This window comes from Puma concolor, chromosome D3, assembly GCF_028749965.1.
Source record: "Puma concolor isolate L17-30 chromosome D3, mPumCon1.1.hap2, whole genome shotgun sequence".
Taxonomy (NCBI): Eukaryota; Metazoa; Chordata; class Mammalia; order Carnivora; family Felidae; genus Puma; species Puma concolor.
In genome coordinates, this window is record NC_141678.1 from 56,886,847 (window position 1) to 56,904,186 (window position 17,340).

The 17,340-nt window shown below is 42.8% G+C and overlaps 2 protein-coding genes across 4 annotated transcripts in view; one reads left to right on the forward strand and one right to left on the reverse strand.

Moving 5' to 3' along the window:
- Positions 1 to 13,035, reverse strand: ZSCAN30 (zinc finger and SCAN domain containing 30). Of its 2 annotated transcripts, none has more exons than XM_086682751.1 (4): positions 12,917 to 13,035; positions 6,112 to 6,610; positions 5,674 to 5,812; positions 1 to 2,686 (listed from the first exon to the last, which is right to left on the reverse strand). In XM_086682751.1, exons 2-4 carry the CDS (start codon positions 6,517 to 6,519, stop codon positions 1,755 to 1,757), a joined length of 1,479 nt encoding a protein of 492 aa, XP_086538877.1. In that variant the 5' UTR covers positions 6,520 to 6,610; positions 12,917 to 13,035; the 3' UTR covers positions 1 to 1,754. The 2 variants fall into 2 exon arrangements, with proteins under 2 accessions (XP_086538877.1, XP_025787120.1); XM_025931335.2 differs by lacking the exon at positions 12,917 to 13,035 and adding an exon at positions 11,626 to 12,062.
- Positions 12,537 to 17,340, forward strand: part of LOC147575584 (uncharacterized) — a 23,075-nt gene continuing 18,271 nt past the window's right edge. Inside the window, exon 1 of one of the 2 annotated variants that reach the window (XM_086682746.1) lies at positions 12,537 to 12,665. Coding sequence is in view for 1 of the 2 variants with exons in the window: in XM_086682748.1 (XP_086538874.1) it covers positions 12,590 to 12,665 (76 nt within the window). In the remaining variant the exon portion in view is untranslated. The remainder of the gene's footprint in view (positions 12,666 to 17,340) is intronic. The other variant, XM_086682748.1, reaches the window with a different exon arrangement.

A 17,340-nucleotide genomic window follows, 5' to 3' on the forward strand; every position in this document is an offset into this window, starting at 1 on the left:
TTAAAATTCAAATTTTATTACAATACATCTTGCATTACATTCTAACACTAAACAGTTTAAGTATATACTCAAAAGTATAAACGTTAAAATCAATTACTAAAAATGATTTACCAAGCAAGATTTTTACCAATACTAGAGTTGGGGGAAGACAACTAGAAAGTACTCCAAAATGTTACCGTTTCTGTAGGTGGTGGGATTGAAGGTGATTTCTACTTTCTCATTTTCTGTATTACCAACATTTATAATTAATTCACAACCCAGGGGAAAAAAACTATTAAATAAAATTAACATGAAATCATCTGATTGTCACCTATAGGAAAGGGCAACTTCATCCATTTTAAGGGTCTCTCTAGACTTCTGATTGACCTCATTCAATGACAATCCCCCAACCTGTGGACATAAAGACTGTCCCCCTCCCCCAATTTCACCTCCCCTATTACCCATAACAGATTTGATCACCAAGTCTTCAGAAGTAACAGTATCTGGAAGGGAAATCAGGACATCTTAAAAGAGAAATCAAACTTTCTCTTACATAGGAATTGCCTTCAGCAATTAATGGTGGGTTAATTAAAACTGCCAAAATAAAAACAGAGAAGTAGAGTTTTGAGGAATCTAAGGGGGTAATTCAATAAGGATTCATTGCCTTCAAGTAACTTAGTATCTTCTAGCTGGTGATAAGGGGAGGGGACAGGAAATGAGGAATAGTAGACCTTGGGAAGGCAGACCTCTCACTCCTATGCTTCTGTGAGCTTCCCATTTCCTGAGCCCTAGGGGCACGGAACACCAACACTGTCCCTCTAGCCTCCAATATGTCTTCTTTCCGTGGTGTACATACATGCCTTTTTCCATACGATGTGCCAAAGTCTACCATCACACTGACTGTTCTGAGTACCTCGAGGTCTCTTAGGTCACTCTGGGTCTGGGATAGGCTACCCAAATCTGTGATTATAAACAGAAAGAGAGAAATCAACACATGTCCTCTGAACCAGGGTCTACAAGAAGAAATTCCTGCTTGAAAGGAATCCTGATGAAGAGACCTCTATAGATCCTCTCTCCATACCTTTGTATGTGCTATAACCTTTGCCTATAATGTTCTCTTCCCTCTTGCCTTGATCTGCCTAATTTGTACACACCCTTTATTCCTCAACAGAGATTTCATCACCTCCAGGAAGCTTAAGTGACTCCTAAACCAGGTTAGGTGCCCCCCTTGTATTTTGACAGAATCCAAGATTTATCCTACCAAAGAACTTATCACACTTTACTGTAATTACCTGTTTAATACATATATATGTATCCCATTAGCCCTTAACTCTGGGAAGGCAATGGCCATGTCTGCCCCTGATGGCTGGCACAAGGGGGCAGAATGAGCTATACACTGATCCAGGACAGAATTCAACATTTCACACAACCTCACAATTCAACACCTCAGAGTACCGAATGACTCTCAGCACATGCCTCCAACTGCCAAATGCACGATGTTCTTGCTGGGCAGAGATCCTTGCCATTGAAAGCACCACCTTTCAGTCCATCATGTAAGAAGCTCTTTCAGGATCTCTGCCCCAATCTTGGCCTTACTGTGTAAGTGCTCATTCAACACGTCAACAACCATATTTGTGTGGATCTGCTCGTACAGTAAGTACTGACTCAGACAGGAAGGACAGAAACTCTGCTCTTAGGAAACATCTAACTTTCGTGCAGTCTCACCCCAAAGCGAATCCCTAGTATGACACAAGTATACAACTCTTACCCAAGACTTAAACTCTGGTGTGAGTTCTCTGGTGCTGCATAAGGCCTGACCTATGCCTAAATGTTTTCCTACATTCATTACATTCATAAGGCTTCTCCCCAGTATGGATTCTCTGGTGCTGCGTGAGGGCTGAGCTCTGATTGAAGGATTTTCCACATTCATTACATTCATAAGGTTTTTCTCCAGTATGAATTCTTTGATGTTCAATAAGGATAGAGCTTCTACCAAAAGCCTTACCACATTCAGTACATTCATAACCTTTGTCTCCAGTGTGAATTTTCTTATGCTGAATGAGGGCTGAGCTCCGGCTGAAGGCTTTCCCACATTCACCACATTCATAAGGCTTCTCTCCAGTGTGAATTCTCCGATGCCTAATGAGCTCTGAGCTGCCCCTGAAAGCTTTTCCACATTCACAGCATTCATAGGGTTTTTCACCACTATGAATTCTCTGATGTCTAACAAGGTCTGAACTCAAACTAAAAGCTTTGCCACACTCTTTACACGCATAAGGCCTCTCCCCAGTATGAATTCTCTGATGTCTAATCAGCTTTGAGCTCTGGCAAAAGGCTTTCCCACAGTCCAAGCACTCGTAGACCTTTCCCCCAGCGTGAACTCTCTGTCGTGTTACAACATTTGAGTTCACACTGAGAGTCCTTTCACTTTCGTTACGTCCAAGGACACTCTCTTCTGTGGAGACTTTCTTGTTGAAGACCGCCAGACTAAGATGTCTTTCCTGAGAAGGGAGCTGACTCATTTTGTTCCTTGCAACTGTTCCTTTTGGCTTCTCAAAGATGTGCAGGCCTCCCAAAGCTTCTTCAACTATCTGTCCTGAAGGAGTTTCCCCAGGGAGTCTTCCTGGGGATATCATGGCTGCTGATGCTACACATTCAAAAATTTCTTGCTTTGTTGTTAATACTTCATCACCCACCAGCTTGCCATCTAAATATGTGAAGAGACAAATACTAGTGTCATTTGATCCCCATGTCAAAAGAAAGGAATCTATTATAACCAGAATAGAAAATAACCAAACAAAATAGGTATTTACCTATTAGGAGGAAAACTCTTAAGAACTAGCTTCCCAATCCAGAATTTTGAGAAGTGGCCTGGGGTAGTGAGAGGTGGCACCCTCAGAAAGCAAGGGGGACAAAAGAGTCAGCACTGGAGAGGGACGGTGAGCAGGGAAACACATCAGTTAGAGGAGACAGTGATACACAGGAGTAGCAGTGAGAAACCAGGAAGCTAGGAGACAATCCTGGGTTAGAAGAGAAGATGCATTTTTTTGGTAATGAGGGAAAGGAAAAGAGGTGATAGGGAGTGCTCAGGAAGAAGAGAGAGGTCTAAGACTCTTAAATAAATGGTGCTCCTAGAAAAACAGGAGAGCAGGATATATGATTAGGAAATGCATTCAGGGTTAGAACTGAGCAGAGGTAGATGAGCAGGAACTAGAATGCGTTAAGTTAATTGCAGGTTCTGGGAGGTTCTAAGTAGATCAAACGATTATAAGCAAATAGAATAAGACATACAGAGCATGAGAAAAGGAACACTCTAGGATCAGGTAGAAGTCTTATATGTTCACTTTTTCATGTGTAAATGGTCAAAGGTACATGGAAACAAGAGACAGCTGTGATTTCCTGGAGCCAAACTTTCAGCTCTCACACAACAAGCCCCTCTCATTTCGAGATTTCTAGTAGCTCAGAAGGAGACTACTAGATAATGGCTGAGGCAACTTGAATTATTTTGAGGGTGAAAATCTAAAAAACTGCTCAGTTACTTTCATCCTCCCAAAAGTCCTCTAACCTCTGGGGTGCCTGGGTGGCTCAGTCGGTTAAGCATCCAACTTCGGCTCAGGTCAAGATTTCATGGATCGTGAGTTCGAGCCCTGCCTCAGGCTCGAGCCTGAGCCTGCTTCAAATTCTCTGTCTCCCTCTCTCTCTCTGCCCCTCCCTTGCTCTCTGTCTCTCTCTCAAAAATAAAGAAACGCTTAAAAAGAAAAGTAGACAAAGGACACAGAGAAAAAAATACAAATGGCCAATCAACAAATTAAATGATAATTCACTAATAAATAGCTATAAACCAAAAGTCTTCTAACCTTAAATACAGTTTACAGACCAGGAAACTAAGGCTCAGAGAGGCAACATAACCTATGTGAGGCCACAGAATTCATAATTTAAGAGCCAGATTCAAAGACGCTCAACATCAAGGCTTGCCGTTTTCCCCTAAGTCCCTTCTGCTATTTCCCTACCTGTTCAGTGTGGCCTATGTGGTCTAAAAGCCTTTTAACTAGGGATGTGGTCTTTAATTGCACATTGACAAACATGCTTTTAGCTTTCATGTTATGTAGATGATGCTCCACTGCCCACCCAGACCCGCTTTACTTATAGGGTGCCTCCTTGCCCAGCTGCTGTTGAGTGTTGGCTCCTAACCACCCAGTTGCCCTCTTCTCTGGAAAGTCGCCCTGGCTGATGAGAACCACCTGGCCCAGGATGTTATTTCCACCCTCACTGCCCCACACCCACCGCCTTAAGAAAGGACAGCTCAGCACTGCAGTTATGCTGGAGGAGGGGAGGGTACCCCAAATCCCCAGAGATTAAGCCAAGGCTAGGTTTTACCCAAGACCACATCATAACCCTGCTTCTCTCACTCCATTACAGATTTCTCCTGAAGAGCAAACCCTCCTTTAAATCACATGTACCCAAATCTCCACATCTCAGGCTCTTCTTCTGGCAAGACATACTGTTAGGCTTGTGAAGAACCTATGGAAAGATTACAACCAAGGTTGTAAGGTCATAAAGCTTCAACAGTAGAGTTTGAGATGGCAGGACACTGGAGAAGGAAGGGGCTTTTCTTCCTGGTGCTGTTGTGCTCTGTTTGTTCCTGCAGCACCTGCTCACCACCAATTAGTCCCAGAGGCGCCATCCCTCTGGGTGGCTTCCCAGCAAGTCTGGTGTCACGGCACCTCTCCACAAGGGTTCTCGGCACCCCAGAGGGTGGCTACCACAGCACACACACCCTCTCCCTGCACCTCATGAATGGCTTCCCTTGGTACCCTAAAGTGCAGCTTCCCAGAAAGTTCTGGCAGCACAGCACTTCATTGAAAATGTCCATCCAGCCATCCAGTGGACCACAGCTGTGTCCTCTCCAATAAGATCTGGATCTCAGCAATAACAGGGCAGGAGGAAGATGTGGTACTCTCTCACAGATTTGTTCCTTCCTTGGATGCTGTGCCTCAGCCCTAAAGATTCCCTATATGTGTTATTCCTGTATTATTTAGACTTTTTTTTTTTTTTACCACTTAGTAATTAACCCCATTATAGTCAATAATTCTTTTTTTTAACTTTTTTAAGTTTATTTATTTATTTTGAGAGAGAGAGTGTGTGCAAAGGAGGGGCAGAGAGAGATAGAGAATCCCAAGCAGGCTCGACACTGTCAGCACAGAGCCCAATGTGGGGCTCGAACTCTCGGACTGTGAGATCATGACCTGAGCTGAAGTCAAGAGTTGGATGCTTAACCAATGAGCCACTCAGGCACCCCTATAGTCAATAATTCTTAACATTCAACTTTCCCTGTTCAAGCTACTATGTAGTTTCTATTACTGATACACTATTCATCTCCACCTTAGAGACTGCCTTGCCAGTGGATCATTAAAAAAAAAAAAAAAAAAAAAAAAAAAAAAGAGTATATTGGTCTTTGAATGTTACGGGTGTTAGAGAATTTTATTAGAGACCTTAATTCTTCACCCAAAGTTAGAAATTATATTGGAATTTCAGATTCTAGGCAGAGCCAATGGAAGAATATTTCAAGGCACAGAGGGGACCTTTCCACTAGACTTAATGAAGCCACAAATGAATGTCATTAAGAAAATGCACTATTCCACAGACGATAGCCCCACCATCATCCTCAGCCCCAATTGGACTGTGACTCCTCACCTCCCTCGTGGGAAGCCTGGGACTCTTGAGTCTCACTCTTGCACTGGTTCTCCAAGGGCTGGAGCTGTATACTCAGAGACTTCAGTGCTCCTATGGATGTCATTTCCTTCCAGATCATTCCTTGGCCATGAGCTGTGTCCTAGGAGTAATCAAGTACCAGCACTATGATTCTGAGGATACAGAAGAAAAAACAAAACAACAACCAAAAAAAACCCCTAGAACAAAGGGACAAGGCAGCTGGAGTCAGAAACTCATCCAGATGATTAGAAAGAAAACAACAGGACTAAAAGCCCTGGTGCCTTGGCCCCAGTAGACAAATAATAACCCAAAGACAAAAAGTTTGTAACTTTCTGATAGCCACGTCAAGGCCACTCATAACTTATGTAACTATTAACTTATAAAAGGTAAAACTAACAAACAAAAACACCTACTTCTTACCTGTTGCCTTGGTTCGTCAAGTTCTTTCTCCAGCTCCTCCAGCATAGTCACGGCTTGCTCTCCGTTCTCGGGCCGGTGCTCTCGCAGCCAGGCCTGCAGCTCCTCAGGCAGGATGGCCAGGAACTGCTCCAGCACCAGCAGCTCCAGGATCTGCTCCTTGGAGTTCACCTCGGGCCTCAGCCACTGATGGCAAAGCTCCCGGAGCCGGTTCAGAGCCTCCCGGGGCCCAGAGGAGTCAGAGTAACCAAAGTGCCTGAACTGCTGGCGGAAGGTCTCCAGGCCACAGGTGTCTCCCTGAAGGCCAAAGTCCTGCCCACAAACATAATTCTCTTCTTCAACCTTCACAACTATAAGTCCTTCTTGTTCTTTCGAAGCATGGTAGGCCAAGGCTGCAGTTTTTCCTGACATTCTTGGCAGAGACAGTTTGAAAATGCTGCTCAGTTGAGGCAGGGAGGGAATGAAAGTCTGTGTCTAAGAATTCTGATTCTTCAGGTAGCTCCTGAGATGGACAATGTGGAAAAAATGTGTTTAGAATACAAATACAGGATTTTGAAGACCAGTTGCCAGACAGCGTAGTAATGAAAAGTGACTATAAGGGAGTTTCCATATAAACAATACAGGGATGCCTGGCTGGTTCAGTTAGTAGAGCGTGCAACTCTTGATCTCAGGGTCATGAGTTGGAATACCATGTTGGACATGGAGCCTACTCAAAACATAAAAATAAAATAAATAATACAAATAAATAAACAATACATTAATGGTGATTCAGGATCTTTTCAAGACATGAAGTAGAAAATTTAAGAATCACCAAAATCAACTCAGCCTTTGGAAATAATGCTAGGGTTAACATTGGGGATAATAGTCCTCTTAGATCATGGAAAGCAGGAAAAACACTGTGGTATATTATTACTTCTTAGAATAATAATCACCATTTTATTGAGTACTTACTAGATGCCAAACATTAGCTGGGTATTTAACATAAATTTATTTAATTTCCCTAATAATTCTATTAAGGACAATCATGTGCTCATTTCTAAATGAGGCTACTGAGAAGCATAAGCTGACCAAAAAGACAGGTAGCCCGTAAGCAAGAGAACCAGATTCTCCAACAAGAGTATTGAGCTCTATTAGCCGTGGGGTCTCCCCCAAAGAAGGGAATTTGCACTTAATAAACACCTACTGGGGCACCTGGGTGGGTCATTCGATTAAGCAATTAAGTGTCTGACTTCGGCTCAGGTCATGATCTCACAGTTTGTAGGGTTGAGCTGTGTTGACAGCTGTGCTGACAGCTCAGAACCTGGAGCCTGCTTCAGATTCTGTGTCTCCCTCTTCTCTCTGCCCCTCTCCTGCTCGTGCTCTGTCGGTCTCATTCTCTCTTAAAAATAAATAAACATTAAAAAATTAAAAAAAAAAAAATAGGGGCACCTGGGTGGCTCAGTCGGTTAAGCTTCTGACTCTTGACTTTGGCTCAGGTCATGATCTCACAGTTCGTGAGTTCCAGCCCTGCATCAAGCTCTGAGCTGAAAGCACAGAGCCTGCTTGGGATTTCTCTCTCCCTCTCCCTCTGCCCACCCCCCTTCCCCCAGCTTGCGCTCTCTCTCTCTCTCTCTCTCTCTCAAAAAATAAATAAATAAACATTTTTAAAAATCCACCTTTCATGGGCGGGGCACTTTACAGATACTATTTTATTGGGGTTTAACAATAATACTATGTGATAAGTATTATCATCCCCATTTTACTGATGAGGAAACTGAGATTTTTAAAAGTTAAGCAATTTAGGAGCGACTGGGTGGCTCAGTTGGTTGAGTATTCAACTCTTGATTTCGGCTTGGGTCATGATCCCAGGGTCTTGGGATCAAGCCCTGCATCAGGCTCCACACTGAGCACAGGGCCTGCTTAAGATTCTCTCTCTCTCTCTCTCTCTCTCTCTCCTTGTGCCCCTCTCCCCTGCTCTCTCTCTCTCCCTCTCTGTCAAATAAAATAAAGAAATAAAAGTTAAGAAATATACCCAAGGCCCCAACCTGGTACATAGCAAAGTCAAGCTATGAACTTAGGATTGCCCAACTCTAAAGTACTTGTTTTTTCATTACAGATAGGGGTTAACCCAAGACAATCATGGTTGGTACTATTTAAGTGATTTAAAAAATGTTAGGAAAGGGCCATGGAGAATGGCCAGAGTGAACGTACAAACAAGGAAAAATTCTTGACTTTAAGTCACAGGTTCTAAGACAGTACAAAGAAAAGAGGAATGAATTCCTTCATCCATTATTTCGACAAATACTTGAGCTGTGTGCTAGGCAGTGTAGTGAACAGGATTCTCAGGAGTAAAAGGTGTGTCCTCAAAGACTCCATAGTGTGGGAGAGCAACAGGGAAACCAGGAAATACAGTGTGGAAAATCCAAGGATAGAGGGAAGCAGGCAAGGTAGCACAGAGAAAGACAACTAAGACCAGGAAGACCTGCCTGCCTGGGAGAGACATGTCAGCAGTCTGATAAGAGTAAGCCAGGTGAAAATGTAAAGTAAGGTCATTCAGGCAAAGACAACAGTCAGTAGAAGATATGGCCCACTGAGGAAACTGCAGGTGTTTTAAGAAGGCCAGACTAGTGGTTGTCTCCTCTGGCTCAGAATCAGCCTGGAGCATGGACCCCACAACAGACTTCCTGAGTCAGAATCTCTGTGGGTAAGGTTTCAATAAGCGCCCCCATTTATTGAAACAAAACAAAAACAAAACACAAAAACAAAAACAAAAACAAAAAAACACAGCCAGAAAGCCTGGGGCATAGTTAAGAAATAGTGAGAAAGGAGATACCTATGGTCTGACAGGTTGCATTGCAGAGTTTGAATTTGATCCCCACAGCCATGGGGATGGCTGGAGCAGTCTGTCTGCCCACTCGAGAAGGAGTACAGAGAAGAGACAGAAAGGGGTCTGTTGCCACCACTTGGGCAAGGAGGGCCCGAGCTATGGGAGCCAAAGGTAAAGACAGATTTGACAGGAATTAGACACACACTGGATAAGGGTTTGGAAGAGAAAGGAGTCAAGAACTTGGATTTTTGGCTGGTGCTGGTGACTGAAATGATGGTGGTATCATCATTTCTTGAGCTATTTATGAGTCTGAGATACCTACAAAGCAGCGTTCCTAAACTGTGTTTTTTCCATATACACCTTAACAGAGAAACTCAGGAATATTTTTCCTGTTAATTTTTTTAGTATTTGAAAAATACTAAACACATTTGTTTAGTTCTTATCATGTGACGATTGACATTTAAAAAATCCCCTAGCAATGCATCATCAGATCTGTGCATCACTGTGTACATAGCATTTACCAAGGGTTGCATCCTTTACTTAATGACCAGTGGTCTAAGTCATGGATCTTGCCCCTTAATTTCAATATGTTTGTGATACTATTAAATTTCTGTTATAAATATTATGCTCCTCTACACAGAGTTCCATAGGTTAGCCCTTAAGTCTACCACTGTTTTCACTGTCTCCCAGGCATCTCTACTCTGGATCTCTCAGCTGAGCACCAGCCCTATTTATTCAGTTTCTCACTCCCATAATGCCTCTTGAATTTCTCAAAAGGACCTCAGACAGCACATTCATGACCAATTGATGATTCCTCCCACTCCAAATCTGCTCCTCTCCCAGTGGCCCCCTCTCAGGAAGTAGGAACATCCACCTGGCTGCACTTCTAGAAACCTGAAAGCATCCCTAACACCTCCTTCCCGTATTTAATGCAAATTACGCCCTCTTGATTTTATTGCCTATCTCCAGAATCTGCCCCTCCCCATCTCTGCCACCACGATCTTCATGCCAACAACCATCCTCTCACACTATACAGTAACACACAGTATGCTTATACTGTAACCAGACAACCTTTTCAAATTGCAAATCTGATCCTGTTCCTCTGACCAGTTTTTTTAAAAAGCAAAAACAGAAGCAAAAACAAAACCTTTAGCCAATCTCTTTGATTATACTCATCTCATTTACAGATGCCCAAGATGGACCCCCAGCCTGAGTCAGGACCTCCTACGTGGGGCTTTATATTTGTAAAACATTCTGCAAGTAATTCAGATGTGCACGCAGGGTTGGGTTAGTCAAGGAGGCATAAGAGATACAGTTAAAGAGAATTTTGATCCTTTCCCTCAGAGCACTTCTCTCATTTTGTCAATTTATATGCTTTAGTGGGACTATTGGGTTAATGCCTATCTTCTCCACGATTAAAACTGTAAGTTACATCAACATTTTTGCTCACCATTTTATCACTATCACTCAATCCAATGCACAGTACAGAATATGTATATGTATATATATCCATATATATATTCATACATATCCATATATATTCATGTATATCCATATATATCTGTATATATTCATATATATTCATATATATGAATATATTTATATATGAATATATATACATATATATTTATATATACTCATATATATTCATATATATATTCATATATATACTCATATATATACTCATGTATATACTCATATATATATTCATATATATTCATATATATATATATATATATATATATATAAATGACTACTATTGTAAAAAAAAAAAGTTTCAAAGAGGCAGTGGTCAACATTGTCAAATGCCCAACAAGGACTGAAAAATGTTTCCATGGCACTTCTCATAGTGCAGGGAGATGACAGCTCACAGGAAAAACACCAGCTTTGGAGTCAAGTGACACAACAGTTTGGAATCACAGCACAGCCTCTTACTAGTTGTGTGACAGCAGTCACCAACCAAACCTTTCTAAGATTCCATTTTCTCTCCTAAAAATGGAGTTAATAATACTTTCATTGCAGTGTTACTATAAGAATTGGAAGTAACAGACATCTAGAGTAGTGCTTGATGTATTAAGCGTATCTTTTCATTCTGGCGTTTTGACATCTGGGCCTTGCTTTCACTGGAAGGACTGTCCTTCCCAGAGCTCACAGATTCCTAGAGATAATAAACTCACCTACAGGGTGCTTTTCATATGCAAACCAACCCAGAGCCCACACCCCACCACCTCCTGTACTGGGATTTCTCATCCAGGGCCACCATTCCCCTGCCCTAATCACCCAGGGTCAGATGCCAGAAAATCAGGCACAAGCCCTATGCTTCAGAGCACACTGAAACTATTCAAACTAGCCAATCCCAAACCTGTTTACCCTGCCTCACCCATTCCTTCCCACAGAAACCACCATACAGGCTCCTGCCCACTTTCCCCTCACCTGGCCTCCTGACTGATCCTGTGATTTCACCATGTGTGACCATGTGGGGCATGGCATGACCCCTCCTCTTGGAAACCATGAGTAACACACTATCTTTTGCAATGGCAATCATCTCCAGATCTGTTGGCCTCACCATGCCTAAATAATAACAAAACTTAAATTTTAAAACACTTGGCCCATAGCAGGTTCTCAATGCATGGTAGATATGGCACAAGGGAAAGGCAAATTCCACATCACAAGGCGTGGGATATAGAATAGGTTTTATTGGGGAAACTTACCAGCTAGGGGTCAGTAAAATGAGCACAGGTCCTGTGATTCTTCCATCATCCCACAAAAGGGAATTCTGGAGAGAGGTGCTGCTGTTTCAGGGAAGAGCTCCTTCTAACTTCTCAGTGTCAATGTTAAGAAAGCAGCCTTGTCATTGGGGGCCATAGGTCCACTGTTTGGTTGACCTATGTTTATTAAGTGCCAGTGTTGACACAGTTGTCTAGGGAACCCCTATGGAGAGGGCTGGAAGCTTAGATAGGGCCCTTCCCTCTGGGAGGAGAGATCCTGGTCCAAGCTAGCTCTTAGTCCAAGGAACTCAAGGACCTCCAGGGCACTTTTGGACAAAACTGCTTGTTACAGCATGGCTGTTACTATAATGTATCTGCATTGTTTGCTTACTATATGGTAACAGAAAACACTGAGTTTTTATTGTAGAATCAAGCACTGTCTACCTGTTCATTTCATCTTCACAGCCCTTTATGGTCTAGATTCTACTGTTTAACTGAACAGAAACTGATGTTACTTAATTTGTCTCAGGTCACATGGTTTGGAAGTGATGAAATCTGGACTGTTCTGAAACAAAACGGTCTGACTCCAGAGTCCATACTCTTAGATATGTACTCTGTTGAACTGCCTTTTCACATCTGCCTTCTCCACCAAACCAACGGCCCCTTCCAGGAGGTCTGTGTTTTCCCACACATTTCTTCAACAATACAGAATGCTTACTTTGTGCAGGCACTGCGCTAGGCACTGAGCAAAGAATTATAAATAAGACCGTGTCCTTGCCATTACAGAACTTAAAATTTTAGTAGGGAGGCAGACGTTAAACAGAAAGGACGCATAATTACGTGATAAGAATTACAAAGGGGAAAGTTGAAAGGGCTCTGAAGGTGACTGACAAAGAATCTATCTAACCTAGACTGGGGAAGTCAAGACGGTCAGCTGAGACCTGACTCAAGAGCGAGCTCTGGCCGCATGAGAAGTGGGAGGAAAGATTCCATCAGTTTATCTCCGACTCCTCAACCCGTGGCCTGGCACACGGCGGAGCACGGTAAGTGCTTGTGAAGTCAAAGGGCACTAGGGCGGGTGGATGGGCAGGCAAACGAACAAATGCGTGAAGAAATGGCCCGACTGACGGATGCGCGGACGGACGGAAGCGTCGAGGTGGGGCGGCCATCTGGTACGGCCGCAGGCTCTGCCTGTGTCACGGCCAGGCTGAGGCAAAGCGGCGGAGAGGGCAGAGGCCGGACGGGGGCGGTTTGGGAAGCACCCGGGGCCGCGCTGCCGGACCGCCTCACTCACCCTTCGCTCGGCGGGCTGCGGGACAGACCCCAAGGCGGGAGCAGAACGGCCTCGGGCGGCGCGCGCCGGAAGTGGGATTGGGCGCACCCCTCTAGGAAGCCGGGAGGACTGCATGTTTGCAGCTCGGTGGCGGGCGCGCCGCGCGGAGGCTTGGGAAGAGGGGTGCGAGGCCGGAGGAGTGCGTCTCTGCGGGGGACCTGGTCCCCCACAGCCCCGCTTCAAAATGGTTGACAGGCGACGGAGAGAAGAAAAATACAGGAAGAGAGAGAGCTTTATCTCCAAGGATATAAAAATAGAACCTTCCATCTGTACATTTAGGGAAGAGGAAGACGCGACCACATTCGTACACCACAAACGCCTGCCTTCAGTGCCAGTTCTGGACAGTTCGGGGTGGAGTGCGTGGGGACGGAGGGGAAGGGCTCAGGCCAGGCTTGGCGAGGGTGCAAAGCGGAGAATCGACCCTGCCGTCGTGGGCAAGGGCGTGCAGGGCCATCACGGAGCAGAAGAGTGAGAATAATTTTCTCATAGAAGGCGTTACTCAAGCTGAGTCTTGTCTAACGACTAAAATGTTGACTTAGAGGAGTGGCCAGAGGCAGAGTACCGCAATGGGAAGTTCAGGGCATGCTGGGGAATTAGCCCAGCATCTTAGTTGGCTGGAACCTAGGCTGAAGGATACAGTGGTGTCACGTTTCGAGAGTTTCAAATGCCACTCGGGAATTTGGAATGCATTTAGTAATCAGTGCAAGCCGTTTACACGCGACAAGGCCTGAATTGTACTTTGGGGAGGTATCTTACGTAGTAGAGTGGATTAAAGGGCAAAACAGGTAAGAAAAAGAAAACAGGCATTTGGAAACATGAACTTAGCAGGATTTGCTAGTATCTGAAAATATGATTGAAGATAGAGAAGGGGATGACATCGCCAAGGGAGATCTTACGGGAAAATAAACAGGGAATGATAAAATACCAGTGTGTGGGGGTGGGAAGAGCAAGAACATATAGAGAAGAGGAGCTTCTCAGAAGAGGAGAGCCCAGATGGTTCAAACATCATAAAAGTCAAGCGAGAGTTTCAGGAGAGAGAACAGGTTACTAGCAGATGGGGCAGAGAGCTGGAGGAGGTGAGAATTCAGGTGATGCTGGTTTTTGTTTTTTTTTTTTTTAAGCAATGTGGTTTTTTTGTTTTTTTTAACATTTTATTTATTTTTGAGAGACAGAGCAGGAGCAGAGGAGGGTCAGAGGGAGAGGGAAACAGAATCCAAAACAGGCTCCAGGCTCTGAGCCTGTCAGCACAGAGCCGGATGTGGGGCTTTAACTCACAAACCATGAAATCATGACCTGAGCCTAAGTCGGGCGCTTAACCGACTGAGCCACCCAGGCACCCCAGGTGATGGTGTTATTAAGGGGAGGGGCAGAAGAAGGGCTGGAGAGAGATTACCTGTGGAATGTACTTGCCAGGGGTTAAGAAGTGTATGATAAGACACTGAAAATAGGTAATAGTTTCTTTGAGAAATGTGGTCGTGCACGAAGGGACAAGAAAGGACACTTGGTTGGACTAGACAACAAGATTGAAAGATGTCTGTTTTTTAAAGATACTAGAGATCTAATTTGTCGAAAAAGGGTAAAATGTGAGTAGGAAGAAAAATTGAAGATAGAAGAAAAGAGAGATACATAGCTGATGGGGAGAGAATGATACCAGATAGGTAGGTGGAGTTGTCTCAGAAAATAAGATGAAGCATTATAATAAAAAATGGTGCATTTTGGTCTTTGTTTTTTGATGCTCTGAATGCAGAACAGCCAAACAGTATTGGTTAATAATGCTGATTTTATAAGTAAATAAGTGTACATACAGTTTGTTGAATTTTCACAAACGGAACCTCCTCCTGTTCCAGCACTCAGCAAAGAAACAATATTATCGGTCTTCAGAAGTACCCCCTGGGCTCTCAAGTCCCCACCCTCCTCTAGCTCTGAAAGATAGCCACTACACTGAACTCTGAACATGATGGGTTGGTTTTGCCTCTTCTTCTACTGTATATAAATGGAATTCAATATGTACTTTTTAAAGTCAGTCTTCTTTCAACATTGTGAAATCCATTCATATTGTTTTGTGCAGATGTATGCCATACATTTTTATTTCTAATAATATTGTAGGATTATACCAATATCCATTCATTCTATTATTGATGAACATTATTGAAAGTGAGGTATTTAAATCTCTATATAATTTTTGCATGTTAAACCAACCTACTAGGTTGGTTTACACTGGTACACACTGAATCGCAGTGTATAATTCTTTTCTATGTATTAATGAAGTTAATTTGCTAATATTTTATTGAGGACTTTGTGTCCATATTGTTAGAGATATTGGTCTGTTTTCTTTTCCAGATCACTTTCTTTTCCTGTGATATCTTTGTCTGCTTTGACATCAGAGTAATTACTGGCCCTCTCTATTTTCTGGGAGAGATTGTGAAAGACTGGTATTCTTTAAATGTTTGATAGAATTTACTGGGCCTTTGCTTTTCTTTGTTAGAAAGTTTTTTACTATTAACTCAATTTATTTACTTTTCATACATTTATTCACATCTTCTATTTCTTTCTCAGTTTTAGTAATTTGTATATTTCAAGTAATTTGTCCATGACACTTATGTTGTGTAATATGTTGGCATGAAGTTATTCATAGTATTCCCTTATATTCTTTTAAATTATTACAGAATTGGTAGTGATGTCCCCTCTTCTCTGCTTTTGTTAATCTCTCTCTTTTTTTCTTGGTCAGTCTATTAAAGGTTTGTCAATTTTTGCTTATATTTTCAAAGAACAAAATTTTGGGTTCATTGATATTTCTTTATTATTTTTCTGTTTTCTATTTCAGTAATTACTTCTCTAATCATTATTAATTCCTTCCTTCTGCTTTTTTGTTGTTAAGTTTACTGCCTATTTTCAAGTTTCTTAAGGTGGAAACTTAGATTATTGACATGAGATTTTCTTCTTACATAGGCATTTTATTTTAATTTTTTAAAATATTTATTTTTGTGGGGCGCCTGGGTGGCGCAGTCGGTTAAGCGTCCGACTTCAGCCAGGTCACGATCTCACGGTCCGTGAGTTCGAGCCCCGCGTCGGGCTCTGGGCTGATGGCTCAGAGCCTGGAGCCTGTTTCTGATTCTGTGTCTCCCTCTCTCTCTGCCCCTCCCCCATTCATGCTCTGTCTCTCTCTGTCCCAAAAAATAAATAAACGTTGAAAAAAAAATATTTATTTTTGAAAGAGAGAGACAGAACATGAGCCACGGAGGGGCAGAGAGAGAGAGAGAGAGACACAGAATCCGAAACAGACTCCAGGCTCTGAGCTGTCAGCACAAAGCCAGACGCGTGGCTTGAACTCATGATCCTCAAAATCATAGCTTGAGCAGAAGTCGGACACTTAACCAACTGAGCCATCCAGGCATGCCAACCTAGGCATTTTAAAGCTATAAATTTTTCTCTACATGCTGCTTTGGATGCATCTCATAAAATTTTATATGTTGCATTTCACTTTCATTCAGTTAAAAAAAATATATATATTTATATTTACATAAACATTTTAAAGAATGATATATATATATTTATATATTTATCTATATGGATAAATGTATATTTATCTATCTATATATTTTTTAGAGAATGAGAGAGCACACACACACATGTGAGATAGGGGCAGAAGGAGGGAGGGAGAGAGACAGACAGACCCAATCAGGCTCCACACTCAGCATGGAGCCCGTCTTTGGGACTCAGTCCCACAACCCTGAGATCATGACCTGAGCCAAAATCAACTGTTGAATGATCAACCAACTGAGCCACCCACTCAGGCGCCCTGAGTTTAAAATATTTTCTAATTTCCTTTGTGATTTCTTCTTTGAAGCACAGGTTATTTAGATATGGGCTATTTAATTTCCAAATATTTGTAGAGTTTCCAAATTACCCTGTTGCTTGTATGTCCCTTGCAACAATGGAAGCTTCATCAGCCCCTCTCATTTGAGGTGGCTCTGGTCTCTCAGCCCTCAGAAGTGGAACCCCTCACTGGGCACCCCATTTCCTGCATGTAGAATCCTAGAAATCTGACAGGCTTCCTTCATTTTGTCCTGTCTCTGTCTGATTCAGTCCAAGCTGGCAGTATTTCTGGTGATAACAACATTCTCAAAAACCATACTGGTCTTCTGTGGATATCAAGGGGATCCCACAGTTATATGCAGGGGTTCTCCACAGATCCTTTCTGGATAACCCCATTTCTGTTTCTGGTTTCTGTTGAGATAGTTGATTGGAACCATGAGTCACACACCCAGTCCTCTCCACCAAAAGTTTTCTAGCTACATTCATGGCTTTGTCTCCAGAGCAAGGATAGGCTGGGAAATTTTCTAAATTATCAAATACTGATTCCTTTTTTGCTTAACAGTTCCATT

Excerpts from the sequence above, each read along its gene's own strand:
- ZSCAN30 (XM_086682751.1), bottom strand. The coding sequence starts at position 6,519 with ATGTCAGGAAAAACTGCAGCCTTGGCCTACCATGCTTCGAAAGAACAA. Across the intron at positions 5,813-6,111 it reads TTGACGAACCAAGGCAACAG|GACACAGCTCATGGCCAAGG; the intron begins GTAAGAAGTAGG and ends GATTACTCCTAG. Across the intron at positions 2,687-5,673 it reads CCAGGCTTCCCACGAGGGAG|ATGGCAAGCTGGTGGGTGAT; the intron begins GTGAGGAGTCAC and ends TCACATATTTAG.